Source organism: Takifugu rubripes, chromosome 2, assembly GCF_901000725.2.
Source record: "Takifugu rubripes chromosome 2, fTakRub1.2, whole genome shotgun sequence".
Taxonomy (NCBI): Eukaryota; Metazoa; Chordata; class Actinopteri; order Tetraodontiformes; family Tetraodontidae; genus Takifugu; species Takifugu rubripes.
Window position 1 is genome coordinate 15,017,438 of NC_042286.1, and position 26,565 is coordinate 15,044,002.

At 50.6% G+C, this 26,565-nt stretch overlaps 4 protein-coding genes across 7 annotated transcripts; 2 read left to right on the plus strand and 2 right to left on the minus strand.

The window, feature by feature from the left end:
- Window positions 1–26: 26 nt before the first annotated feature.
- Window positions 27–3,153, minus strand: vti1b (vesicle transport through interaction with t-SNAREs 1B). Its single transcript, XM_003976218.3, has 6 exons — window positions 2,796–3,153; window positions 2,642–2,700; window positions 2,338–2,529; window positions 1,977–2,150; window positions 1,196–1,257; window positions 27–1,033 (listed from the first exon to the last, which is right to left on the minus strand). Exons 1-6 carry the CDS (start codon window positions 2,890–2,892, stop codon window positions 943–945), a joined length of 675 nt encoding a protein of 224 aa, XP_003976267.1. The 5' UTR covers window positions 2,893–3,153; the 3' UTR covers window positions 27–942.
- Window positions 3,154–3,596: 443 nt separating this feature from the next.
- rdh12 (retinol dehydrogenase 12) lies at window positions 3,597–7,050 on the plus strand. 2 transcript variants are annotated; one of them, XM_011617136.2, is made up of 7 exons: window positions 3,597–3,766; window positions 4,240–4,397; window positions 4,555–4,710; window positions 4,777–4,881; window positions 4,991–5,200; window positions 5,454–5,643; window positions 6,237–7,050. In XM_011617136.2, exons 1-7 carry the CDS (start codon window positions 3,693–3,695, stop codon window positions 6,337–6,339), a joined length of 996 nt encoding a protein of 331 aa, XP_011615438.1. In that variant the 5' UTR covers window positions 3,597–3,692; the 3' UTR covers window positions 6,340–7,050. The 2 variants fall into 2 exon arrangements, with proteins under 2 accessions (XP_011615438.1, XP_003976268.1); XM_003976219.3 differs by having other exon boundaries at window positions 3,599–3,766; window positions 4,279–4,397.
- Window positions 7,051–7,213: 163 nt separating this feature from the next.
- On the minus strand, window positions 7,214–23,835 carry zfyve26 (zinc finger, FYVE domain containing 26). 3 transcript variants are annotated; one of them, XM_011617137.2, is made up of 43 exons: window positions 23,687–23,835; window positions 22,961–23,209; window positions 22,816–22,891; window positions 22,646–22,732; window positions 22,195–22,326; window positions 21,729–22,062; window positions 21,338–21,462; window positions 21,051–21,215; window positions 20,885–20,973; window positions 20,660–20,808; window positions 20,377–20,574; window positions 19,668–20,234; window positions 19,393–19,557; window positions 19,043–19,194; window positions 18,674–18,917; window positions 18,327–18,590; window positions 17,964–18,086; window positions 17,712–17,882; window positions 17,406–17,639; window positions 17,095–17,200; window positions 16,168–17,015; window positions 15,897–16,096; window positions 15,669–15,773; window positions 15,405–15,527; window positions 15,158–15,334; window positions 14,727–14,976; window positions 14,374–14,472; window positions 14,098–14,282; window positions 13,855–13,991; window positions 13,701–13,729; window positions 13,461–13,597; window positions 13,060–13,280; window positions 12,603–12,750; window positions 11,998–12,207; window positions 9,841–10,053; window positions 9,543–9,740; window positions 9,390–9,470; window positions 9,177–9,304; window positions 8,928–9,102; window positions 8,783–8,842; window positions 8,512–8,694; window positions 8,363–8,413; window positions 7,214–8,277 (listed from the first exon to the last, which is right to left on the minus strand). In XM_011617137.2, exons 2-43 carry the CDS (start codon window positions 23,158–23,160, stop codon window positions 7,987–7,989), a joined length of 7,830 nt encoding a protein of 2,609 aa, XP_011615439.2. In that variant the 5' UTR covers window positions 23,161–23,209; window positions 23,687–23,835; the 3' UTR covers window positions 7,214–7,986. The 3 variants fall into 3 exon arrangements, with proteins under 3 accessions (XP_011615439.2, XP_029682145.1, XP_029682154.1); XM_029826285.1 differs by having other exon boundaries at window positions 13,461–13,600; XM_029826294.1 differs by lacking the exon at window positions 23,687–23,835 and adding an exon at window positions 23,450–23,660 and having other exon boundaries at window positions 13,461–13,600.
- A 220-nt stretch (window positions 23,836–24,055) lies between these two features.
- LOC101071400 (galectin-related protein B) lies at window positions 24,056–26,372 on the plus strand. Its single transcript, XM_003976220.3, has 4 exons — window positions 24,056–24,327; window positions 24,569–24,654; window positions 25,374–25,554; window positions 25,845–26,372. Exons 1-4 carry the CDS (start codon window positions 24,301–24,303, stop codon window positions 25,986–25,988), a joined length of 438 nt encoding a protein of 145 aa, XP_003976269.1. The 5' UTR covers window positions 24,056–24,300; the 3' UTR covers window positions 25,989–26,372.
- Window positions 26,373–26,565: the final 193 nt, after the last annotated feature.

Below are 26,565 nucleotides of genomic sequence, written 5' to 3' on the forward strand. Positions count from 1 at the left end.
GTCACGAAAGGTCAGAGAAACCGCAAACAGGTGCTAAAATAGCTTTAATGTTGTGCAGTGTTAAACACAGTGACTTCTGGGTCAAAGACATGCTTCCTTTCACTGACTCAAAATTTGGACTTTTTGGTTGTCAAAAACGTGAAATAAATCACTTCTAAACAACCACGAAGATACCAGAATCTACAGGTCCGACGGGGGGATGCTGGATAAGTCCAGCACTCTTCCAGCACCGTTAGCATCACCGAATGAATCTGCAGTCACCCGTTGCCTCTCCTCTCAGGCCATTTTCCCTCTGACCAGAACATCCTCGAGCAGATGGGTCCCACCAGAGCTCGGTTCGTCTTCGGGTCACTTCCTCTTGGTGCTGCTTGTCCGGGGAGCTGAACGGACTCAGGTACCTTGTGTGGATTTTGTTGTTCCTGCCTCTCAGCGGGAGCCTAAAAATAGATCAGAATCCTGGAACTGTGGCCCCGCGAGCTGTCCTTCAGTCCAGAATGAACCGAGAGGGAGGTCCAGTCTGTGGGACCCTCTGAGGTTCCACCGATCACAGCAGGAGGATTAAACTGTTCTGGACGAGCGGCGCAAAGGCCAGTCGAGGACAGTAGAAACCTTATTGTACTTTACTCAGAGGCACAATAAAACATTCATTACAGGAACTAATCATAAACGGCCGGGTCAGATTATGCAGAATCAACATGCAGCGTTAGCGCGCGCGCTTCCACGAGCCGTTTTAGGAGTTCTGGGGTCGGTAAACTCAAACAGACCAAACAAGTGGCCTCAGCAGTGCAAATCTCCCCCGGGGTGATCCAAGGACGAAAGGGTCAAAAGGACTGACAGCAGCCGCCTCACAAGGCCACTGGCACCGACGGTCAGTTGGCACCGACGGTCAGTTGGCACCGACGGTCAGTTGGCACGGGACGGTCAGTTCGGTGCCGATGACCATCATCGGAAGAATTTCAGGTACACCACAGCGCCCAGAATGGCGAGCTCCATCACAATAATGACAGCCAGCAGCAACTTGTTGGTCACCAGCCTGCAAACACAGAGGAAGGTCAACAGGGACGCACCGATGACCCTCGTCTGTTGGCCCCAGAGAGCTGGGAGCCACCTCACAGGGGTCGCGACCATGCTAATATGCTAATCTCGCTAAGAACAAAACTAACTTTCAAACCCAAAGAGCCATTTAAGCACTTACCGCCGCGACATGGAGCGAAGAATCTTTCTACTTCGACTGAGGTTTTCGCCCGTGTTCACCAACTACCAAAGGAAAAGAAAATCGATTAGAAAATAATTCAGGAACCCGACACACAGCAAAATGTTTGATTCTTAATATTCACATGGACGAGCCTCCAGACTGCGGACCACTGAAGCTATGCTACTGATGCTATGCTACTGATGCTATGCTACTGATGCTATGCTCTAGAGCAGGGGTCGGCAACCCGCGGCTCTGGAGCCGCATGTGGCTCTTTGGCGCCGCCCTAGTGGCTCCCTGGAGTTTTTTCAAAAATATGAAAATGGAAATTGTTTTAATAGAAGTTCTGTAGGAAGAAAAACGTGACAAACATTCTTAAAGTTTTCCAATGCTGTATAATAAATATTTAATTTCAACATCTCATTATAATGGAAGTTAAACTTAAAGGGCCTCGTTCTCTCCAGGATGCTGCAGGGAACATAAACATTTCATCATGAATGCTCATTATGGATTTGTAGCCTACTGATCATTTTGATAGTAGGCTAATGCAGCTAATATAGCTACTTACAGCATGTGTTGCCTTTATTCTAAGCCCTATATAAGGCTTTTAATGTTTTGGCTCCAGACAGATTTGTTTCTTGTTTTTTTGGTCCAAGATGGCTCTTCCAACATTTTGGGGCGCCGACCCTGGTCTAGAGCCACGAGTGAGGAGGCTGCAGCAGGACTGTCGCTGTCCCTGCATCCATCTAATCTGAGATGTTCAGGGAGATGATTCCCAGCTCACTCTGTCTCTGGTGCGATCCAGCTGCTCCCTTTGTCCTCCCAGCTCTTCGATTATGTCGTTGCCAATCTGCTCCGTCTCGGTGGCGATTCGCTGACTCCTTTCGATACTCTGGCTGGCGGTATTCAGCGACTCCGAGCCCTGCAGCAGCAGCGCTCTCTGGGACTGCTGGTACGTCTGGACAGGGCAGATGGGAGAACACTGTCATTATAGGTTATTATATATATCATTACATCTATACGTTAGGAAAAACTCTACGTCATGTATGTCAGTAGTGAAGACGATACCCTAAAGAAGGTTTATGTAATCGTACTAGGTGAGATGACAGTCAACAGGACTAAGAGCAAGTCAAAGGCGGGCTCACGCTGTGCTGGTTCTGGGATGAATAAATGCCATGACGGCTTCCTTCTGATGGAAAGTGGGAAAATCCAGAAGCAGAACTTTTCATGTCCCGCTGCAGTTTGGCCAGATCCCGGCGGTACACACGCAGCTTTGTGCTCATTGTGTTCCGGTAGGAGGGAGGCGCGGCACGCAGCTCCTCTTCCATAGCTTGTAACTACAAGTAATGTTGAAAACGCTCCCATTAATTAACCGTTTAGTCTGTGTATCTTGGGTTTAAAAGGTTTAAAGTTTAAAGAAGTTTAAAAGGAACCGTCACAGCGTCTCACCACTTCCTCAGCCTCTCCCTGCCTCTCATCGAAGGCCCTCACCAACCGCTTCCTCTCCTCTGGAAAAGCACAAATATCCATTCAAGGCATCGGAACGTTTTAGATTATTCAGCCGTCGGCTAAGAGCGACTAGAAGAGCAGAACGAGCTGTTACCTCCGCAGCACCTCGGAGCGCTCTCCGGCATTAGCTTCAGCTCATCGTACAGAGCTCGGTAGATTTCCTGCAACTTTTCGAATTCTTCCGAAGACATTTTGTGTGTAACTTTATTTAAATGACTATATCTTTATAAAACGACGCAATCCTTAATAACACACAACCCTCCCGTGAATCTGCATTGGTTAAGCGTAATGTTTCGCTTTGCTAGTAATCAGTTCCCCGAGACTTTCCTCCTTGTGATGGTCCTCGTGATCGAGTGTCCAGATCGCCTGACCAAACTAAATTAAAAATATTTGAGGACTTTTACCAATTGCGTTATTCGAGGTTACAAACCCCCCCACAATTTTACATTCCCCGTTCGCACGATAATCCGATATAGTTGTAGTTGGAAGAGCTTAAAGTCGATAAAAAGTTATTCAGGCACTACATAAGGCAACTTGCGTGACGTCTCCTTCGTACGGAAGTAGAGGAGAATTCTATCCCCCTAATTATCAGTGCTTTATTTTCTAGTAATTAATTTTATAACAAAGATTTAGATTATTAATTTTATAACAAAGCTTTAGATTATCGATGCTTTTACTTTAGATGTATTGCGTCATATTTATGTTATTCGGAGCTTTGTGCAACTTTCCTTTAGAATTTCGTTTAACTTGAGAAAACGTTTTTACAATTTAAAAAAATATACATTTAAAAAAAAAATCATGTCATACGTGTTCATTTACTAAGTGGTTAACCTGGCTCTGCCCCTGTGTGATTTGTAAAAACTACAATCCCATGATTCCGTGCGCGCCCTCTCGCCACTACGCCGAACACCCCTTTATGCTTTGACATCAGCTGTTCTGCCTGCCTGCAGATCGTTGAATCCCGCTGGAAGACGCGCAAATCCTTGGTGTGATGCTGCTTTTAATGATCGCCGCGGGCCTTGGACTGGTCACCTTACTCGTCGTTTTCTTCAAGCCTCAGATCCGGTAAGCTGTGGTTAAAGCAAAGATTTATTTTTATATAAATGTTTGAAACACCGCAGAGGTTACTTGGTTGACAGCGCATTAGAGTGCCCTGATTCTAATTGTTCAGTGATTAGCCCAGCGGATTGAAACAGTTTAAGGCTGTATTTTAATGGCTTATTACACACCAGTTGATGCGATTTCAGCAGAAAAAATCAAATCAACGCTAGAATGATGGAGGTGTGGGAGTCTGGACTGGGAGTCCTCCATCTGCTGCCGGGCCTATCAGAGGGCCGAGCGTAGGAGGAGACAAATATATTCCCAACATTCCCACACAGCGATTGGCTGGGAGGCCGCTCTGCTCTGGGCTGCTGGTGGTGCCACTCACTTCTCCAAGTTTCTCTATGAATAATTAACCTGCCCAGACCATGTGTCCAAGCCCAGAGCGCTCGGAACCAGTGCAGACTCCAAACATGGCTGCATCTGCTGCATTTCAGTGTCTTCTGCTCGGATCCCTGTTCACTATGGTTTTACAGCCAATATGGAGCTGGAGGGGTTTGTCAGTCAGCGGCAACTCTGAACGGGAAGACCGTCCTCATCACGGGCGCCAACACGGGCATCGGCAAGGAGACCGCACTGGACCTGGCAAGGAGAGGTGAGGAATACCGTTCTTCGGGATTCTTGATTCCCACTGAACAGTTCGGCCTCCACTGGGTTTAATGGTGACGCAGCTGGTTCTTGCTTCTCATCCTTGTCCTGCAGACAAAATGTGGTCATTTACAGGTTTACTAGCTTAATATTTCATGTTGTAGGAGCGCGGGTGATCATGGCCTGCCGAGATGTGGACAAAGGGGAGGAGGCCGCGGCCGGCATACGAGGCGCGTATCCTCCGGCTCTGGTGGAGGTCCGGGAGCTGGACTTGGCCGACACCTGCTCCATACGAGCCTTCGCAGAGACGCTCTTGAGAGGTGTGTAGAGCGGCAGCCAGGAGTGGCAGCCAGGAGGTTTGATGGTTTCCACGTCCTCTCCTTCAGAGATCAACCAGCTGCACGTTCTCATCAACAACGCCGGCGTGATGATGTGTCCGTACACAAAAACAGTGGATGGCTTCGAGATGCACATCGGAGTGAATCACCTGGGTAAGACCGGGCTAACGGTGCCCCGCGCGTGGGGAGGATGGAGCCCCGTTCGTGGTCTTTCCCACCGTGCATAGGAGCTCATGAGCGCTGACCCGCTGTGTTTTTGCAGGACACTTCCTGTTGACACACCTCCTCATCGGGCTCCTGAAGCGCAGCGCGCCGGCCCGGATCGTAGTGGTCTCGTCCTTGGCCCACAACTTTGGCTGGATCCGTTTCCACGACCTTCACAGCCAAGGGAGCTACAACAGCGGGCTGGCGTACTGCCAGAGCAAACTGGCCAACGTGCTGTTTGCCAGAGAGCTGGCGCGCCGACTCAGAGGTGCACAAAACACACAGAACATGGTAGAACCGGGGCAGAACCTCACCCTAACCCCAACTACAGAACCTCCAACCACCCAGTCTAAGTCTCCTTTCCTGAGCAGGTAGAAAAAGGTGATTGGTTCTCATAAACCGCACCAAAGGTGGGAGGGACTAATAGTAATATAGTAATAGTGAGGCCTGATGCTACGGCTAACCTGCTAGGCTACAGCCGCTAACCAGCAACCTGCCTGAGACCTTCGTTGTCATCGCAGGTACCGAGGTGACGGTGAACTCGGTCCACCCGGGGACCGTGAACTCTGACCTGACCAGGCACTCGACTCTCATGACCATTTTCTTCACCGTCTTCGCCATGTTCCTGAAAACGCCACGGGAAGGAGCTCAGACCAGCATCTACTGTGCACTGGCAGAGGAGCTGCACGCCATCTCTGGGAAACACTTCAGGTGGGCGACGCCACGGCGTAAGGGTCAGAGGTCAGGGGGATTTTGTGCCGGACGCCTTTGAGTCTTCCGGTCAGAGACGTTCAGAGCGGGTCATCACAAAGTTGAGAAACCGTTTCTCATCTTTGTTCTGCAGGAGTGACTCAACAACATTCTTCCATTAGACCGCAGCAGCAGCGTTAAATCATGTCTCCAGCAGTCGTTGCCAGGAGACTAATAATAATGGATACATCAGATAAATCATCTTCTCTTACGTGATCAATGCCACAGACTAAATGGACCAGAGTAGCTCCAATATATCCTCCTCACCCTCATTATTCCATTAACTTTACTCATTATTCCAGACAAAGAATTATCCTTAGTTGCTTAAAATAAAACAGCAGTGAAAAATAATCTAACTTTTTAAACCAGTTACTCTGTATCCAGTTATTTTTAATTATATTCATGTCAGCACGTGAAGGTCTTTGTATATTTTGTTTAGTTATAACTGTTAACCTGGGACTTTTATAGGATCATTCAAAACGCTGTAAAATTGCAGATCCTCAGCTGTAGCGTTGCTCCTCATGTATTAACTGCTCGCCCTCCTCTGACTTCAGCGACTGCGCCCCCGCCTTCGTGGCCCCACAGGGGAGGAGCGAGGAGACGGCGAGGAGACTGTGGGAGGTCAGCTGTGAGCTGCTGGGGGTCGAGTGGGACTGATTCAGCCTTGAGCCGCCGCTTGTTCTCCTGGTTTTATTGTGCAGTAACTTTAAGGTTCCTTACATACCGAGCAGTCAGGTAACCCTGTAAAAAGTCCCATAATGTGAAGTTTTGTGTAGAAAAATGCCGTATTTCTATTCGGTTGACGTGAGCGTTTCGCGTTTCACCAGAGCTGAAACGCGAAACGCTCACTTGTCTTTGTTATTAGCCAAACGCTCAACGACCTTTGGACGATTTGGGGTGTCCAGTTTGAACAGTGCCGGCAAGAAAATAGCAAATGCAAGAATTGTGCTGCTGTAGATGCTGTGCAGGCTCGGACGGGTGGAACCCGGCGAGGGCCACGATGGAGCCAGCAGGTGTCCAACACCTGGACCAGCAGGTGTCCAAACACCTGGACCAGCAGCCTGCTCGTGTCCTGCCTGGATCCTCAACTCCTCCATACATTTTGTGATGATTCTAGTTGTTCTAGACGAGAGATGAGATTTTCTATTTGAAGCTCAGTAAGAATCTGAAGCGTTGCCAGACAAAAACACACATTCCAGGAGGAAGAACCTCATGTTTTCTGCCACAGCCACGGCTCCAGAGTCGGTTTTCTACAAGAGAAACTTGCCTTTTTCCACGTTTCCGCTCACATGAAGAGTTGAATGTTTACAATTCACGGAAATGATCCAATAAAACTGCAGCAACCAGTGAAGGAACTGGTCAAACTGGTCTGGTTCAGTTTTTAGGGAGTCTGTTGTGTGTGTGAAGGAGGGGGGGGATTCTGGACAAGAGTCCAACCTGGAGAATGTGATGATGTGGACTCTGGACCGGGTCAGGACTGCAGAATACAGAAGTAGATTCTCCTTTTGGCTTCAACAACCTGCACTGCACATTTTATATATATATATTTTTATTGTTTCTTTGAATTCACATTACACAGAACAATCACAAGTCAATTATTCTTCACGTCTTATTATAATTATTCTCCACAATCGTTACCAAAAGAACTTTGTATGAATGTTCTGAGAATAAAGTGCAGCAGTGACAAAGAGTCCGGATTAAAGAAGTTTAGAGTGCAAGAATGTTCCCGTAGATAGTTTTAATCTTACCAGGTGACCAAGTTACCAGGCTGAGGACTAGACGGCCACCCAGGCCAAAGTCCTGCAGAAGCTGACCCCCCTTCCAGGGTGGGTCAGTGACGGCCGCCTGTCACTGTTGCCGTGTTCTGCTCAGGACGAATGTGCAAAAGGACCGTTTTCTGTTGCTTTCCGGGCTAAAATGAAATCCCTTTTAAAACCTCTCGGACCGACTTAAATATGACAGGACGAGAACGAAGGCAGGACTTAAAACTGGGGACCTGTGAAACGTTGACAACCATCCCTTTAAAATGCAGGCCAAAGGCTTCCCTCCAACGCCCCGAACATCTGGAGCAGCTGTCAGACGTGCAGACCCATAAAAACATCGTGGAAGGACTGAACGCCGGACCTGGTTTGAGGAGGACGCCACTCGGCCTCCTCCTCGATTAAAACTTCAGCTGAAGGTCTAAAGACGAAGGGGAATCATTCCCTTCTGGTTGAGGTAGGAGGTTCGTGTTAAAACCCAGACTCACGTCCTGATAAATGAGCCGGTCCACGTTGGCCACGGGTGGCGCCGGCCGTGCCGTCTTTACCTGGCGCTGGGTCGGCCCTGGCCCTGGCCCTGGCGCTGGCCCTGGCCCTGGCCCTGGCCCTGGTGCTGGCCCTGGCCCTGGCGCTGGCCCTGGCCCTGGCCCTGGTGCTGACACGGCCCGTTGTGTTCCGACAACCACTGGCGGCAGATGTTCTGCATCACAGAGTCCTGAGCGCCCTCTGCGGCCCGGAGGACCTCTTGGACCAGCGGCCCGGCCCGGCCCGACTCCAGCTTCACCGCCTGCAGGTACGCTGGTCGCAGCTTCCTGCAGAGCAGGTAGGCTTTGATCTGCAGACAGACGGACGGACAGACGCAGGTCAGTTGTGCGTGAGGAGGTTCAGGCCAGCAGACGGCCCGACGGGCCCGACGGTACCTTGTTCTCACTGCTTTTGCTCTCCAGGATGAGACTCTCCAGTTCTTTGGCCTGTTGGAAGGAAGGAAGGACAGGAAGAGTGAAGCTCAGCGCCTGTTAGCATTAGCATGTTAGCATTAGCATGTTAGCATTAGCAGGTGTCGGCTCACGTCGGCCGGAGCCTGCTCAGCCACGGAGATGCAGCTGAGGATCAGGGCGTCACAGTCACTCTTGGTGGCGGCTCCAGACTCGCCCACACACTTCAGCAGCTGCCGCACGGCCCCATACTGCCTCTGTCGGACCAGCCTCTGACCCGCCCGCGTGTAGACCGCCTGGGCTTCCAGCTGGAAGTCCTGAGGCAGGAAGACATGGAGGGCCCTTAGAACTGGGCCAGCAGACACGCTGGGCAACCCTGGTCCACTAGAGTGGCCTCGAACTTGCCTGGATGACCCTGAATGCGATACCAAACCCTTCCTCGATGTTCTTCCCTCCCAGCATCACCTGAACAGGAAACAGACACGTTCATCCAGACACCAGCACGAGAAGTGCCCAGGCAGCAGTGGGAGGAACACAACCAGGACTCCACCTTGCAGGCCACCTCCACCTTCACGGCGCTGCCACCGAAGAGCGTCGGCGGTGGACTGGAGGCCACGGCCGTCGTGGGGGGGGCACCAGTCTGCAGAGCTTTGCTGGACGCTGCACTCTCACAGCGGTGGAGGAACCGCGTCACTTCCAGCTGCAGCTCGATGGTGTTCATGTGCCTGGTGAGAAAAAAGAGGAGGATTGTTTGTGGCAGGAAGAAGAATCCCCAACAGAACCAGGAGCTCCAAATCACCTGGAGATGTCACTGGAGGACATCATCTTCCGGAACGAGCTGCCCTGGGACCTTCTCCTCCCACCGCTCCGGCCCTGCTGCTCCTGCAGGTACGTCTTCAGGTGCTCTTTGGCTCGCACCAGCCAGCGCTGCACAAGAGGGCGGGGCTTATCAAAGCGCCCGTGGAAGAAGGGCTGCATCTGGGGCATCAGCAGATCAGAGAAGGTTGCGTACCTGCTGCTCTCCCAGCTGCAGGTAAGAACGGGCCTCGTGTGTGAAGAACCTGATGCAGGTCATGGCGGCTCGCACGTGGTCCTGTCAGAGTGAACGTGCGACACATTCTGAGTTGGTTCTCCACGAGCAGAGGACAATGGAGACGTTTCTCACCATCATGAACTGCTGGAGCTGGTAGAGGGTGTTGTAGTAGCTCCGCCGCTGGAGGAACTGGCAGGAGGCCATGAGGTAGCGGCTGCTGGCCTCCAGGGTGGGGTCGAGTTTCTCCAGCATGCCCTGGAGGGCCCCGAGGCGTCCCTGCTCCAGACAGGGCTGCAGCAACCCCTCGAGGAACACCTCCTCTGGGCATTCCTGCACCACGGCCAAGGGCAGAAGAAGAGTGCAGGTCATGCAGCAGAAGTCTGGTGGGGAAGCCCACCTACTGGCACCTCTGGGCAGATGTGCAGCTCACCCGACTGAGCAGGTAGGTTAGAGCTTCTGTCATGCAGCCGTGGCGCATGTGGAAGCTGATCAGAGCCAGGTGAGTGCCGTAGGAGCTCAGGTAGTAGAGACACTCCTGCTGCAGGTGGCTGCTCGCACCCTGGCCCTCGGGTCCGTCCACGGGGGACTCACGCAAGGCTGCCTCCAGGACCCGCAGGGAAGCCAGAATGTCTTCACCTGAGGACTGGCACAGCAACAGACCAGGGTTCAAAAGGTACATTTGGAACAAGTCCAGATGCTCCACATCAATCAAGGCAGGCTTGGACTCCTGCTGGGTGGATTCACAGAACCTGTTGTCAGAACAAAGTGTTCCGAAGGAAACAAGGACAAATTTAAGCCACTTCGGCACTAGGTGGCAATAGGAACGTGGTTCTAGGACCAGTCCACTTCTAAGGTTCTACCAAAACCGGTTCTTCATAGGCTTCCGCACTGACCAGTGCCAGAGAACCTGGGAGGACTGGTTAAGGGGCCACAGCACTCGGACCTCAGCGTCGGTCCGTTTCTCCAAATTGACCCGTCTGAAGCCGCTGTGGGTGCAACAGTGAACACAGACCCAGGTCACTCAGGGCTCCTGTGCTGAGGAGGAAGACCCTGGTTCCTACAACCCTTTCAGCTCCTGGGAGCTCCAGGCAGGAGAACCCAAGAATCCCCAACCAGGTCTGGTCTGAAGGCAAGAAGGAAACAGAAACAGAACCGGTCGTTCCAGCTTCTGGTAACAAGTGAGGAGCCGCTGCTGAACCGTGATGCCTTCAGGGAATGTCAGCCTGTAACAACCAGGACACACTCAGGAGCAAAGTGAGATGTTTCCAAAGGCTCGGGGCACCATCGGAGCGTTCAGGCAGGACGTGGCAGAAGGTCACACACACACACAGACACACACACACACACACACACAGAGACACACGCTCACCCACACCCACACCCACGCACACGCACACAGACACACACACGCACCCACACGCACACAGACACACACACGCACCCCCCCACACACACACAGAGACACACGCTCACCCACACCCACACACACAGACACACACGCACGCACGCACGCACACCCACACAGACACACACACGCACACAGACACACCCACACACACCCACGCACACAGACACACACACACAGACACACACACACGCACACCCACAGACACACACACGCTCACCCACACCCACACACACGCACGCACACCCACACAGACACACACACGCACCCACACAGACACACACACACAGACACACACACAGACACCACACACACACACAGAGACACACACGCACGCACACCCACACGCACCCACACGCACACAGACACACCCACACAGACACACACACAGACACACACACACACACAGACACACCCACCCACACACACACACCCACCCACACAGACACACACATACACACCCCCACACACAACCACCCACCCCCACACACACACACACACACACCCACCCCCACACACACACACCCACCCACCCACCCACCCACACACACACACACCCACCCCCCACACACACACACACACACACCCACCCACCCACCCACCCACACACACACACCCACCCACACAGACACACCCACACACACACACCCACACAGACACAGCCTTTCAAAGGCTAAAGTTGCAGCTTCAAATGTTCATTTTGATTTAATTTTAATTCTCAAATGATAAATCTTCTGGCTTGATGGTTGCCGTGGTTTCATCGGCCCGATGATAACGTGGGGTGAACAGGCAGTGCAGCGACTCCTGTCGCCGTGCACGACCAACAACCGCCAGCACTAAACACCATTTCCTACGCTGTGGGGTCCCCAGGCTGTACAGAAGGTCCCTGACTGGAGGTGTTTATGGACCATAAATGTTCACAGCCTGTCCAGTCCTGTATCAGTCCTCCAGTAGAACCAGAACAGAGGAAGCACCAATCAACTGTCCTCTTGATTTGACCTTTACAGTTCAGGTATCGCTACTGAAACGATCTCTGGGGTGCAGGAAGTGGTTTGCGTTCAAAGTTGTAAATATAAAATGCAATCAGATTGTGTTTGCAACTTTCCCTGAACGTCCGTGGCAGCAAATGTTCAGATGTGTCTGAAAGGACCTTTAAAGAGCAGCTGCACCAGCTCCACCTACCCTGGACAGAGTGGCTGCTACGTTGTTCTCCAGCTGCCTGACCACCTCTTGTAACAGCGCGGGTCCTAAATTGATCTGGTTGCGGTCCACCGGAGGCTTCAGGCAGCGGCCCAGCTTCTCTCGTGCACCTGAGAAGTTACCAGCGACCAGAGATGCCATCCCCCACGCCTGCCACACACCGCTGGGGTCCAGACCACTCTTGGTAGACACCTGACAACCACCAGTGGTGAGAAGAACAATTAAAGGAAGTGGATGATGGACAGCAAAGCCTAAAATCTGACGGGTCTTGGCCAGAGCAGACAAACCGCCGAGAGATGGGCTTCATTTCAAACTAAACACACGAAGATCTGGGGCACTAAATACAGTGTGCATGTCATTCAATGCACAGTAACGAGGAAATGGTTCTCAGATGATCGAAATTCTGCAAACCAGGTCACACTGGGGGTACCAGTGACTCCCCAACATGGAGCATGTGGGTCGATAAGCACGACTAAAGAGACATCGATGTCTTGAACGGCCACGTTAACAAAATCCTTCCTTCCCTCCTCTGGAATCTTGTCTGCTTGGCCTGGATCAAAGCCGTAAAAGTTCTAAGAATAACAGACCTCGACTGCCAGCTGGTAGTGCTCTGCTTCCAGCAGCTGGTTCCGAAGACACGTGACCGCAGACGTCTCCAGGATGTCGTCCAAAGAGGGGATATACTTGTAGTTGGCCTTGACTAGAATCTTCAGCACGCCGACTTTGCTTATGTAGCTGTGGAAGCAAAATCGAAGGCAACTGAATAGAACCGATTCCATTGGAGGAGAGTAACAGTAACGGCAGTTCCTCAGCCAAAATTATAGCGCAACGTCAGAAAACCTCTGCCAAAATAAAAAGTAATGAGATGAAAACGTGTTTTCGTGCCATCTCAAAGGTTCTTTGACATCGATATTTCAGCTTAATTTTGGTTGCGGAACGTCAGACGGCTCCATCAGTTCCTGGAGATTTAACAGACAACAGTCGTGGCTTCATTTGTTGGCTCTTCCAGCTCAGGGCGAGTAACTTGGTCACGTTCTCTCTCACCTGTCACACAGCGCCAGATCCTGGCTGCGTCCCACCTTCACGAACATCATCTTAGCGCTGAAGAGCAGCTGCTGCATGACATCGGTAAGGAGACAGGCGTCCACCTCTGGACTGGTCAGCTTACGGGACAGCGCACGGCAGTGGCCAATGAGCTGGTGCCCGCAGGCCGCCTGGTCCGTGTGCAGGGACAAGATCGCTACACACAGGTACGCACTGGGAGCCTGCACACCCGGGGAAGGACAGTCACACCTTAGTGGGTTTACTGCCAAGTGTTCTTTATATAAAGGGATTATACTTTATATAAAGGATTCCATTTGTATCATATTAGAAAACGGCTGTTTTGTTGGGCACAATCTGAAAACCGACCAGGTGTGTGACACATTTAGCCTCTGCCTCCAGACCTGCTCATAGTAGAACTCGCTCCGCAGCAGCTGGTTTTCTGGAGCATTTGGGCTGAGCTGAACCTGCCTGTGGACCACCTCGGGCAGGTAGAGCAGCCCATGCAGAGTTTCTTCTGGCACCAGAGGATTTTCACAAGCTGCTAATCAGAAGTGAGAGGGAGGGACGTGTGCTTTACACCATCTTCTGAAGAAAACCGCCTCACTAAGCTTGTGCTTTTACACATGCAGTAGTTGACTTACCTTCACTGGGCTCCTCCTCATCGTCAGCACTACAAAAACAATCAGCACAAATACAAGTGAAGAGACACTTGCCTGATAACATAAAACCCATGTTGATTTTAAAAGGACGTCCTGTGTGGGTGTTATCTTTGCCCATAAAGAAGCAGATTCTTACTCTGGGTGGAAGAAGGCATAGCACTGGTTGCAGACCCTGACCTCCTCCTCCTGGCAGCCTTCTACAGGCATCTTTTTCTCTGAGCAGGCTTGACAAACCAGGCGGCCACATCTCCGGCAGTGATGCCTTCTGTTAAACTACAAACCACAACTAATGCACTATTGACGAAGCCAACATATACAAAAGCGTTTCAATACCATGTTGAGACACACAGGAAGGACAGACTGAAGGGAAATGCCTCACCATGCTGAAGGTCTCGCGCTGGCAGGCCATGCACACGTGATGCTTGGTGTCCGGGACCCAGTCCTTGCGGGCTGGGGGCTGGTCTGGAGGCTGGAACTTGGCCAAGGAGAGAGCTTTTTTCCCCAGGACTCGATCCCTCTCCTTGTCCGAGCTGTTTGAAGATGCTGTGTGTGAGGGAGTGCTGCCTGGAAACACGCCGCAAAGCAACAGGAGCTTCACTCACTTCAGAAGAACGGCGCTAATCAAGCAGGTGCGCAGCATCGCTGCGCCACTCACCTGCAGAGGGCGTCGGAGAATCCATTCGCCCCGAGGACTGCGAGGACGTTTCCTGGGCAGGACACTGCATCAGAGCTTCCTGAAGGCTGATCACAGAGTCTGAAATATATTTCATAGTGTTGAAAGGAGCTTCATAAGGAAGTGAAAAGATTATCTCCTGAAGTCAAAGTAACAGACATGTTCCTAAAGTAAAATACGACCCGGTACCATCAGGGAGAAGCCGAGCGTGTGCCGGTCGTGCATACTCTCCCTTCAGAAACACCATTTTGTTTGTTAAACCTTTGCAATCAGACATTTTCTGCTCCTGAGGTCTCACTGCTACAGCACTGTTACAGCTCATCTAGTACACCGACCAGAGCGAGAGCGCTCTCTGGGAGCGCAGGAGAAGTCGAGGGCCTTGGAGGCGTAGGTTTCAAGCAGCGTATCGATGTCTGAAGAGCTGAAGCCGGCCTCCTGACCAATGAGGAGGCTGCGCAGGGTTCGCACGGCCACATCTGCCCAGTCAACCTTCAGGTTCATCAGCAGCTGCTCGAGCATCAGCAGAGGCTCCGACAGCAGGCAGAAGTAGTCCTGCCGGGCAGCTGGGGGCAAAGTCAGCAACACCTGAAGGCAAAACAGAGTGACTGATGCCAACAACACCTGAAGATATGTAACAATTCAGCGAGGCCAATTTGCTCCACCCTCTAATTGTGAGGTGTGTATTTGACCCTTTACAGGACGAAGGAGGGAAGCTCCTGAAACTCATCGACAAATTCATTCAGCTCCTTTCTCCACATTCACAAACCTTAGATCCAAGATGAAGAGCGTGGATGTGTTGCCGGCGTGCTGGAGACACCTGCCTCTGGAAGTGCAGGCTGAGGTAGTCAGCCAGGAAGTGACAAGCAGCCAATCCAGGGCGACGGTCCAGCGCACGCTCACAGATCTCTAAAGCAACTCCAGAATCTGGCAGGCCTTCGAGCAGCTGCAAAAAAGGCATTTGTCAAAGCAGAGCTGATTTTGGTGTGAAGCCGACAGCGGACGGTGTGGAGCACCTGGAAAGCCTCGTCTGTCTGCCTGCTCTCCAGCAGGTGAAGCAAATGTTCCGTCTTGAGCTGCAGCGTCAGTTGGTCGGGGACAGCGTAGAGCTCGGACCACTGAGCACACAGGGCAAACTCCTACGAAACAAAAGATTGACCAAAATGAAAGACACAGTTTCACACGTCTCATGTTCTGGGATGCGGTCATGTGATAGAAGAAGCCATCAGAATATTTGTTTCACTGCTGCAAATCTACGTTTTAATCATGAGATGACTTACTTTGGCTTCCAGCATCTTTGACAAAATAGCTTCCGAATTTGAATTAGACTCAGACCTCAACTCTTGCCATGTAGCCCACGGCAACGGAGGATTTAAAGTCAACATCTGAAAGAGAAAAGTCACATGACTAAAATGACACTGAAAAACCACCCAAAGTAGAAGAAAACTTAATGAATTCATTAGAGCCACATTTCTCAGCATTTCCAGTTTTTTGCTAACTAGAATTACCCAATGATAGATGTCCAGTTCTTTCTTCTTCACCTCCAGGTCTGTCCTCAGGGAACTGTCGGTACTCGGGTCATGGAGGCAGAACTCCAACAGCTCTCTGCCCGCTGACAGAGGCCAGTTCTCCAGAGCCTGGAGGGCCACACGAGCGCGCAGGTTGGCATTCTGCACACGGAACAGCTGAGGGATACCTTGGTCTCCATCTGAGAGCAGAAAAAGAATGTGAATGAATAGTTCAATATTGAAGCCAACCATGGTATTAGACTGAATTGACCTTGTAAGGCAGCACAGGCAAGCAGGAGGTCTCTCAGTGCCCCCTCCTGGCTGCAGCCTTGTCCGTACAGCTCCAGCAATCTGAGGGCTCGGCCCAGGTCTCTGGAGGACAGAGCCATCTGGAAGGCTTCGGCGGCAACAACCTGGGCAACTTCTTCTTGGGGTCCAGAGAGCAGCAGAGTGATGAGAGGTTTCCCACAAACAAGTGCTCCTAGGCCAGGAGAACCCTCCTCATCCTCATTCGACAGCGTGCCGAGCACTGGCTCAGCCATGGACTGCAGGTAAAACCGCAGGATGGGGAAGTCTTTCAAGAGATGATCCACCTCACAAGCAATCTGCTCTCCGTCTAAAACAACTTCTTTGCGTCCACTACGGAAGTAGCCCGACCACCCAGAAGACTGAGTGCGAGCAGCTTCTCCTTTGCAGGCGCTCAGACAAGCTAGTGTGGCCAGTAAAGGGGAATGAGACTTTAAAAAAGATAGAGCTGATGGCGTGAGGAGAAAAGAGCATGATGAAGACGTCGACTGGGACTGGGACGAGTTGGGTGACGCGCAGAGGTTGGTGGGTACAGCAGAGCGCTCCTCCACTGAGGCCTCAGACTCCCAGCTCGCGTCAGCTGGCCTCTCAATGAGTCCCAGAGCTGGCAGGTGCTCCTGAGCATGCTGCTGGAAGAGGACACACAAACTGGCAGTGCTGAACACTCCCCTATCCTTTTTGGCCAGAGTGGAGTCTCCCGCTACATCATCCTCTGGACTGAATGTCCAAAGAGGCAGAGTTTTACAGCAGCGCAGCACAATCACCTCCTGGACACTCAGACGAAGCTGTTCCTGCTGCAGCAGCAACAGCAATCTAGGACAGGACAAATCCAGGATTTAACCAAGGAGTGCATCTCCTGCAGACATTCCTTCACTTCCCCACCCTTCCATACCTCTCAGGGGACACTTGCCGGTCAAACAACAGGTAAGAGAGAAGCTGAAAAGGAGATTGAAGCAAAACCAGGAGGGGATTCCCAAGCTTCACTTCACTGTTCTGGTCTGAGAAAAGGAAAGGACTTCAAATCAGAGGAGACATAGGGCAGAAAAATAAACCAAATGGTGGACGAGTCCGCCTTTACTGTAACAAGTGTGAGCCTTGTTGAGTCAAAACAGATATGTGGAAGGGGTTAAATGTCATGAACCCGCCAAGAATATAAATAAAAGGTAATCAATAACATTTAAGTCTAAAAGGTAGAATTTTTACCTTCTGAATCAAGGCTGCGCACTACCACAGATGCTAGTGTGTTGATGTAGTCAAGGAAACTGCGCACATAATCTGGTCTGGCAAGACCTCCATCTGGCTCAAAGGGGCTAAGCTGGTCCAGAGAGCGAAGCAGTTGCTTCATGTTGGAGCGTACTGGGTGGGCATCCAGTTCTGACTGCTTCAGACTGGCCTGTTCCACCAAGAGTGCTGGGAGAGCACTTCCAACGCTGCAGTCTGGTAAATGACAAAAACAGAAGAGCGGTGAATGAGGTTGAGCTTGTCTGAGGTCCTGGTTCCCATGCCGACCTGGGCCATCTGTAGCGGTGCTCAGGATGTGGAGGATGGACTCCAAACGTTGAACCAGGCTGAGCCGAGCAGCAATGCACTCTTCGCTCAGTACAGGGTGGCAGCACAGGAGAACCTCTTGGATGCAGCAACCAAACGGGCTGGCAAAGGCCGGGTCTTCCCCCACAGACTCTGTCAACGAGAGCAGTTAGTGCCCCACAAACTCGGTCAACAACCACACACACACAACTTGACCAACAGTTGATTAGTCACCTGTTTTAACAGAGCTTTTATATGTGGATGAATGATTCAGGATCTTGGTGATCTGTTGTAAGACCGTAGGAAAACCACAGATCCCCTCCAGACGAGGGCCTTTCGTAAGGTTGACTCTTACTCCTGAAGAGACAATTATGGATGATGTAGATTATGAGCAGTTATGTGTAGAACTTCTGTTAAATATTAAGGTGCACTACGTGATCGTGCATGACGTCCGAAGTAAATACAAACAAAACGGCGCCAGCTGCACCCCGAATGTAAAAAACAACCACGCAGCAAAATCAAAAGTGGACCTATGCTACGCTAATGCTAACAGGGCGACATTCCTCCAAACTAGACCCTTAAATTTAGACTGCAAACCTCGAGCCTCCAAGCTGCTGTTGAGCCGACGCTCTGCAGTGTCCAGCAGCTGTCGGGACGTCTTCCACAGGTGACAGTGGCAGCAGGCCAAGTCGAAAGCAGCCATGGACGCGGGGCTGAGCTCCTCTAACAGTGTGGAAAGGAGGCCCGAGGGGTCTGAAACACAAGGGCTCAGCCAGTAGTCTTCCTCCAGGGACGGCACCGGGTGAGCAGGGGTGCTGAGGAGTCGGTCTGCGATGTCTGAGATGGAGTAGAAAGCTACACCTGCAGGAAACAAGGGAAAGAAAAAGAATCACAACCCCAGCCCACAACCTCCCTTGTGGTTGGACAGCTGCTCAAAGAGACACCTGCAGCAGCAGCACTTCCGATCGCCTGGAGGGTCGATCGCCCGCTGCTCCCCAGCCGACACCTCCCCGCCCCTGAACCAGCGGCCATCCCCAAACCTTCAGAGGAGGAGGAGGACGACGACACAGACTGGTTCTCCATCTTTTGCTCCACCTGTTCCAACTCCTGGAGCACTTCTTTGTAGCGCTCCATGAACATCAGCTCACCTGAACAGGCTGATGACTCCAGATCAAACACCTGAGACACCTGAAAGCAGCAAAGACGCACAGAAGTGAACTTGTGCAGCATTATGGAACCTGAAACAAAACGGGCAGAGAAATCCTAATTGAAGCTTGGTTTTGGACAGGTGTAGATAAATGACTGTGACAGACCTGATGTGCCTCCATGAAGTTACCTCTGCGGATGCAGGACATGAGTAAGGACTCAGGAGGGGACAGCATGGCAGGGACCAGCCAACTGTGGGGACCTCCACAGGGACAGACCTCCAGCTCCACACAGCCAGGCAGGGACCCGCCTCCACCGTCTCAAAAGACAAATGTTGCATTGTAACAGAAGAAAAAGTGCCCCTTGGCTTTGATCTTCGGAAGACCAAAGGCCAACATTCCCTCTGGAATCCAGAATATTACCAACATTTCTATCCGACAGATTGACTTCCTTAATCACAAAAGAGCAACGTGAAGGAGCAAACCCAAGTGGTGAAGGAAAGCCTAAAGGTTGTTACCTGATGGGCTGGTGCTGCCCTCCCCATGGCGTCTCTCTGTGGACGCCTGTCTCTCTGGGGAGCGTCTCCCTGCCCTCTTCCTTCTCCTCAGGCTTGAGCTCTTGCTGTGTCCCACAGAAGTGAGCGGAGCTCTGACCCCAGACACTTGGACAGGACTTTCTAACCCTGATAAGGATAACGAAAGACACATTTTGAATTAAATTACGTCCCCAAACCCCAGAAAACGCACAACTCGTGAGGATTATATGAAAACATCTTTGTTATGTTCTTCTCACCGCTGGCAGCACCGTGATTGCTGGTGATGATCTGCAGCCTCCACTGAGCCTCTGCTATGTGTTTGGACAACCTCTGAAGACGTGTCCCATACGTGTCAGCCTTCACTGAGCAGCTGATCCTTTCTGCTAACTTGGCTCTTCCTGTTTCCTGTCCAGCTTGCTGGCCCACCACACACATGTCCTCCAACGCATCCTTCAGCAGCTTCAGAAAGCCTTCGACGGCCGTCACGTCGGGCAGGAACCCCCTGCATCCCTGGACAAAGTGACCCAGGTCCAGATAATGACTGGGAGCTGCTTTCATTGAACCTGAACTCTGCTCCTGGTTCTCGTTCTCGACCTCACAGGTGTTGTACTTTTTTTGTGAGTGTCTGTTTGTGCTCGATAGATGCTCCCACTGTGCAGCACTGCAGGTGTTTGAGGTTGTCTCTTTTTGCTGGGTTAGGTCAGCAGTGGATAGAAAGAGGAGTGAAAAGATGTTCTCCAGAAGCTCCAGGCGGAACATGACAGGTACGGCCTCCAAATACAGCCGACACTCCGATAAATAGTGCCGAAACAGCAAATGGCACCCTGGAAAACACGAGCAACCAAGTCAAGACCGGAACACCAGTTAAAGTTAAAGCAGAAAGGCAACCCTGTCAACCCTGAACAAAACCAGACTAGTCTGGGTATATTTGGGTAGTAAAGAACTGAGAGAAAAGTCCGATGGCACCTTTTAAGGAAGTTGTGGTTTGATCCGCGTCTGCTCCAGTCAGCTGTTGCTGCTGTTGCACTAACTCACACTCTGTGCAGTCAGCATATTTGTGTGCATTGGCAAACAGAGCGTAGGTGGCATATTTCATGGCACAGAAACCCTGGAACAAAACTACGTTCTTCTGCACAGCAGGTCCAGGAGCAGACTCGGCTTCTTCTGAAGGGGAAATGATAGAAAATTCATTTAGAACTCATTTCAAGCTGCAATAATTAATGAACTACTTGAGGAGGATGAAGTCAACCTGTTCGACGTGAACTCGGTAGTTGTTCCAGAAGTTCCAGGATTTCGCATTCTTCAAACTGAGCCAAAGGCGTCAGAGAATGCAGAATATAAAGAGCAGAGTGGGTGTCTAAGGTGTGAAGCTGGGCAAGCAGAGCTTCTGTGGGAACACTGAGGAGGAACAACATCCAGACAGATGTCAAAAGCAATAATGAAGTGACTGAAACACCCAAAAAGCCAGACCTACGTGTTGTTGTGTTTACACCATTCCAGTAGTCCCAACTGAGAGGAGAGGATATCGGCAAACTCCTGAAGGACAGAGTCGTTCGCTGGTGCCTGGAACAGTAAAAGAACCATCAGCAAACGCCAAAGCAACGGCTACGACAGCTGTGAGGTGGGTGTGGATGTCTGACCTGATCCAAGTGGAGGGTGCTGAGCAGCGTTTTAGCCGAGCTCAGACTGCGACAGTGATTCCATCCCAGGAGCAACAGCAAACGAGACAAAGGCCGGAACTCCAGTTTCAGTAAGTCTCTCAGCTGATCGAACTCCTCGTGCTTAATCAGGTCGAGCGCAGTGACCTACCAGAAGGACACGTGCACTATTGCTTTATTCAATTTCCTCCCCAAGTGGTTGAAAACTAGCATCAACGAACAACCAGGAAGCCAAACATAAAAGGAAAAACTCATCTGGCCCAACTGACCAAGACCTGTTCCAGAAAATGCTTCCCACTTGTAAGGCACTCAAAATAAATGGCTTTCCAGACGGATGGACGATCTTTGCAGCAACATAAGCTGAGGGTCAGCTTCTCCGATTCAGGAAGATCCACTAGATTAGAAAACAAAGGAATGAGCAGGTTAGCGAGAGACCCATTACAAGCTTGTTAAAAGATACATGCAGCAGAACTTGTGTCCATGCAGTCACGTATAAACACCAACTGACCCAGAAATGTGACAATCGTGTAAAAAGCAAAGAAGCTCAAAGCTAAACACAAGGAGCAAAACCTCATTATTACAAGTGTCTTCAGACAAAAAGGTTTCTATAGGGCCCAAACTAGATCAAGATCCAGCATGAGACAAAGCCACTCACACAACCTTGTATATGAGGAGTGCCCCTCAGAAGAAGGTCCCTCTGAAGTCTCAGAGCGGTGCTGCAGTACACAGAGATGAGGGAGTCACACCGGGGACGGAGCAACGAGCTCAGGATCCTCTCCTCTGCCAGGGGCCCCTCCCTGGCTGCCCACAGGCCTTCACAGAGCACCTCGAGCTGCCCACCCCTGCTACAATTGCTCCATGGCATCACAGAGAGCACTGCATATATTGCCTGGGCCCAGTCCGCCGCCTTCTCTGGCTCTGGAGCCCCCAGTTCCTTCATCAGGTATTGAATGAAGGTGTGCTGCAAAGTGTGAGGCTCCGTGCACGACTTGTCCTGCACACAGAATAAGAACCAGAGCAGTCAGCGGTGCCAGGACAGGCAAGACAAGGACTTTCTCTACCATCCTAGTCGGGATAGGAATCATTCTACTCTGCCTTGTTGCCATTTGACCAAGAATTGATCTACCTGGAAGAACTGTGACAAAGTCTGAGCCAGTCTGTGTTTCTTTTTCTCCAGTAAGGATTGCAGGCAAGACACAACAACAGCTTCTCCTCTGGAACCATCTGAGGCCTTTAGTTCAAAGGCCTGATGCAGATCCTGTTGAAAGAGAACTTATCTCAGCATTTAACGCTCTCCAATAAAGGCTCGACCGGTTAGCGTCCAGCAGCACCGCCTACTGGTGCAGGTTCTGAAGGAATTTGGAACACACCTGGCCTGGTGCAGAAATGGGATCAAACAGATACAAAAGAGAGACTTTGACCAAGGGGTCAAAGCCAAGGCCCCCCACCCTGTTAATGGCCTTGGATGAATGGGCCCATTAATCCATATCAGACAAACCCTGGACGACTCAGTCCAAATCAAAGTATGAGTAAATACTTTTCTCTGTTTTGCTACTTTATAACCAGCTGGGAGTGACCTTGATAACATCCTCTGCTATGCCCTCAGACTCCAGCTCCTCCAGAAGCAGCAGGAACTCCAGCTCCTTTCTTTTCTCAGAAGAAACCTGCAAAAGGGAGGGGGAAAAACAGTTATTCACCAATTGTCACACATACAGTGTTGGTACCAAATAAGTGAGCAAGAGCTTACCCGCTCCTCAGTCCATTTCTCCAAAACCTGTAGCCAATACCAAGCCAACTTGTGAGGGCTACCCATAGACTCCCATCTACAAAAGAAGCACATAGAAATGAAGCAAACACAACAGACTCTATATCATCTACACAGCTTTACTCACTTTAAACTGTAAGGATGACAAACGATAGCTTTGATCAGGTTTAGGAGCTTTTCCGAAAGTTCTGCAGGCGAGTTGAGCAGCTGTGGTACGCAGGCACCGGCCAGCTCCCACTGTCCATGCTGCAGGCCTTTCCTGAAATAATCAAACAGGTCCCGAAGGGAGGTTTCAGACTCGCAGCCGAAGGGATGCACGTCTGCCATCACAGGGATCCTCGACAGTCACAGATGGTGATGCTGGAGCTGTCTTCACCTGAAACAGAGAAAGACTGCGCATTAAGCTGTCAGGCCACTTTAGATTTATTTATATAGGTAGCTGTTCACTCACTGTCTACAATCGAGGACTTTTAAAACTAAAGTATTTCTGGTACTTGTGTATAATTTGTTAGCAAAATAAGTTTTTCCAAGATGACACTCACTAAATAACTTAGAATTTCATTAATTTTAAGATTTCATGACCCTTTGTCCCTTCAAATGTTGTAACACAACTTACTACAAATGACCAATAACAGGGAATATTGACACCAGGAATTATGCGCCAACGTGAGAAATCGATGTAAAATGTAGCTTCAGTCTGAGCGAACGAACCAAACATGCTGATAAAAGTGAGGTTGGCCGTTATTTGCTTTCAAAAGGACGTTTAGTTGCTTTGTATCAGCTGAATGTTGCTGCCTGGCTGCAGCTCCGACACGAACCGAGCTGCGACCTGCGAACGACCGGAGATACTCACTCATTTCCCAGAGCTGCTGAAAGTCGAGCTTCCTCCTCGCCTGCTAAGATAGGCTAAGCTAGGCTAAGCGTTACCGGAAGTCATGTGACAAACTCAGCTGATCCCTCAACGCTGGTTGGTCAGAGTTTGGCACGAGACGAGTGTTGCAGAATGGCAAGGAGACGCCTCGTGATGCCTTTGGAAACCCTCGGAAATATCATAATTCAAAGCGGATGACTGATTAAAATCAAAAGAATCAACCAAAGCTGAAGTGGAAATCTAATAAAATATCTAATTTAGTGATGATTTTTAAACGGAGTTTTGTCGCTGTAAGCCAGTCACAAGGCGCGCGCGCGTGCGCACTGCCGCCATCGCTCGAATGAAAGTTGTTACATCCCGAAATGAAAAGCTGGCGTCGCGATCCGTTATTCCCAGATGAAGTCCCCCATCTCAGCCTTCACCTGTGTAAACCTTCGAGTTTATGTCTTTGATACGGCTCTTCCCATCTCTGTAACAGTGGGTTCCTGTCTCCATGACAACGTCGCACAGGCGGGGTTTACCATGGGGGGGGCAGACTATCAGTCCTCCGCTGGCATCGCGGCTCGAAACCTGCGCAGCATCACGCCCTGAGTGGAATGGAAGAAACGGACAAGAACGAGCATGTATGTATGTAGGGTCACATTCACGCGCCTGTTACGCAACCTTTGAAACAAACCAAACCTTTATTGTGTGGAGACGTTTCTTCAAAAAAGGCAAAAAGGATGGTGGCGCTGAGTCATTGATTCTTTCAAACGTGGATCGGTACAAGCTTTTGTTCCGGTCAGCATGAAGGATGGAGTCCGTCCATGAGCGCGTCCACCTCCTTCACCAACAGTGATGTTGACCACCTGTCTTGCTCCACAGGGGGAGTACATCGGGGAGATAAAGGGTGGGATGCGGCCTTCTATGAAACTCATTGTGATGGGAATTATCAACAAAAAGCCCAAAAGGTTGGTGCGCTCACCTGTTCCATCTTGTTTTATGCTCGATACAGCTGCCTGTTGTAATAGGAGCTCTGACTGCTGCTTATGACGTGGCCTGTAATTAGAAATCCCTCACGTATGACAGCTCAAGTCCTGTTTTGGGAGAAAAATGCAATGCCGCTTCACTTCCTAATTCTAGGGTAAATGTGCCAGTCTGCGTGGGAGAGTTTCAAATCCCATGAAAACTGGGGTCACTCCGGAATTCCTTTGGTCATAACATGGACTATTTTTACGTTCAGTCCTCAGTCATGGCCAGAAAAAGATGACAATGTTGCAACCCAAAATGAACACGGGGTCCAAATATAGGCTGACCTTTTTAGATCAAGGAAACTCTGCACATTTTTATACCCAAACATCTGAAAGGACAAGTTTCCAGAGTGATCATCAGAGCTCCTGAAACGCTAAATGTGATGGTGATTATCCTCAGCAGTTGTTTCAGGCTGCTTCTTTGTCTCCTCAGCAACAGTAAACCTCATAAACTCCTGAAATCATCAAATCATTTCAAAGGCTTTTGCTACTGTAGCTCAGAAGCTTCAATGTTGTCAGGAGCAAAGTTTGCTCTCCGTCATTTCAATGACTACATTCCAACCTTCGTGTGTAACAGAAGACGTCACAAAAAATACAACGTGCAAGCGTTCGTGTCTGACTAATGGTGTGATGACATGATTCGATGCTGCCTTCGACAGCATCGAGGTGACCCTGTCCAGTGCGCCACCGGAAGAGGACTCTGAAGGTGACGTGGGGCTCCAGCTGCAGGTCAACTTCGTGGACAAGGCCGTCCAACGAAACGCCCGTCTGGCCGGGAAATGGGGAAAAGCAGAAAATACTCTGTCCTTCTTTCCTTTTGCTCCTGGAGAATCCTTCAAGGTAGAGTTTGGCAGATGTTGGCATTTAAAGAAGGACCGACCCTCTTGTGAGGGTCTTGCCTGCAGTGGTAAAGTGTGGGACGCTGTTGTTAATATAGACATACATGTAGATTTAATGTGGACTTTTACTCAACCCCAGCAGGGGGCGACGCTTCTGTTTTGTAACCAGAAGTTACGATTTCTGCCTTCAAGTGACAGAAATCTTCCAGTAAATTAGGCTGAACAGAGGAATCCTCGGCCAGGGAATGAACAGCAGCGTCCGTGGTTAAAAACCTTCTGCTCTGTGTTTAGATGGAGATCGTTTGTGAGCACCAGCAGTTCCGCATCTTGGTGGACGGTCAGCCTCTGTGTGGATTCAGCCACCGGCTCTCCCGGCTCGCCTCCCTCACTGCCTTACGGGTCTTTGGAGATCTCCAGCTCACCAAGGTGGCCTAACACATCACACACACACGTGTGAGGAGGTTCTGGGACATTGTCCAACAATTACGTTTAGAATAGAGTTTTGGAATGAACCCGACGGTGGAGCCGCTGAGCAGACCTGAACACGCTGACTGAATGTAACAGTGACTTAAATAAACCCCAGAATGTCATTTCAACCGGAGGGATTCAAATGTGCTCGGTGAAATTTTCCCTGCTGGAATTGGTGCCCATGTGCTGGGTCTGACCTTTGACCCTCTGCTGCCTGAGGATGAATGTCTGAGCAGTCAGCAGGTTGTCACTCTGAACGCTGCCAGCTCGTGTTCCTTCTGTTGTCGACCATGAGCACTTTTTTCTGTCAATGTTTGGACTCATTGCAATAAATGCCTGTTGGTGTCCGGGTGTGTCTGTTGTTGTTTGTCTGTTGTTGTTTGTTTGGGTGTGAGGCGCCTCATCCCTCCGAACCAACGTGAGTCAGCGGGCGACTGGGCCGTTATTATGGAGACTCTTGTCTCAGCTTGTATCTGCTCACGGCTCCGAGAGCACAGGATTCCTCTTTCTGGGATGTTTACGCTTCTGGATCAAATGTTAGATG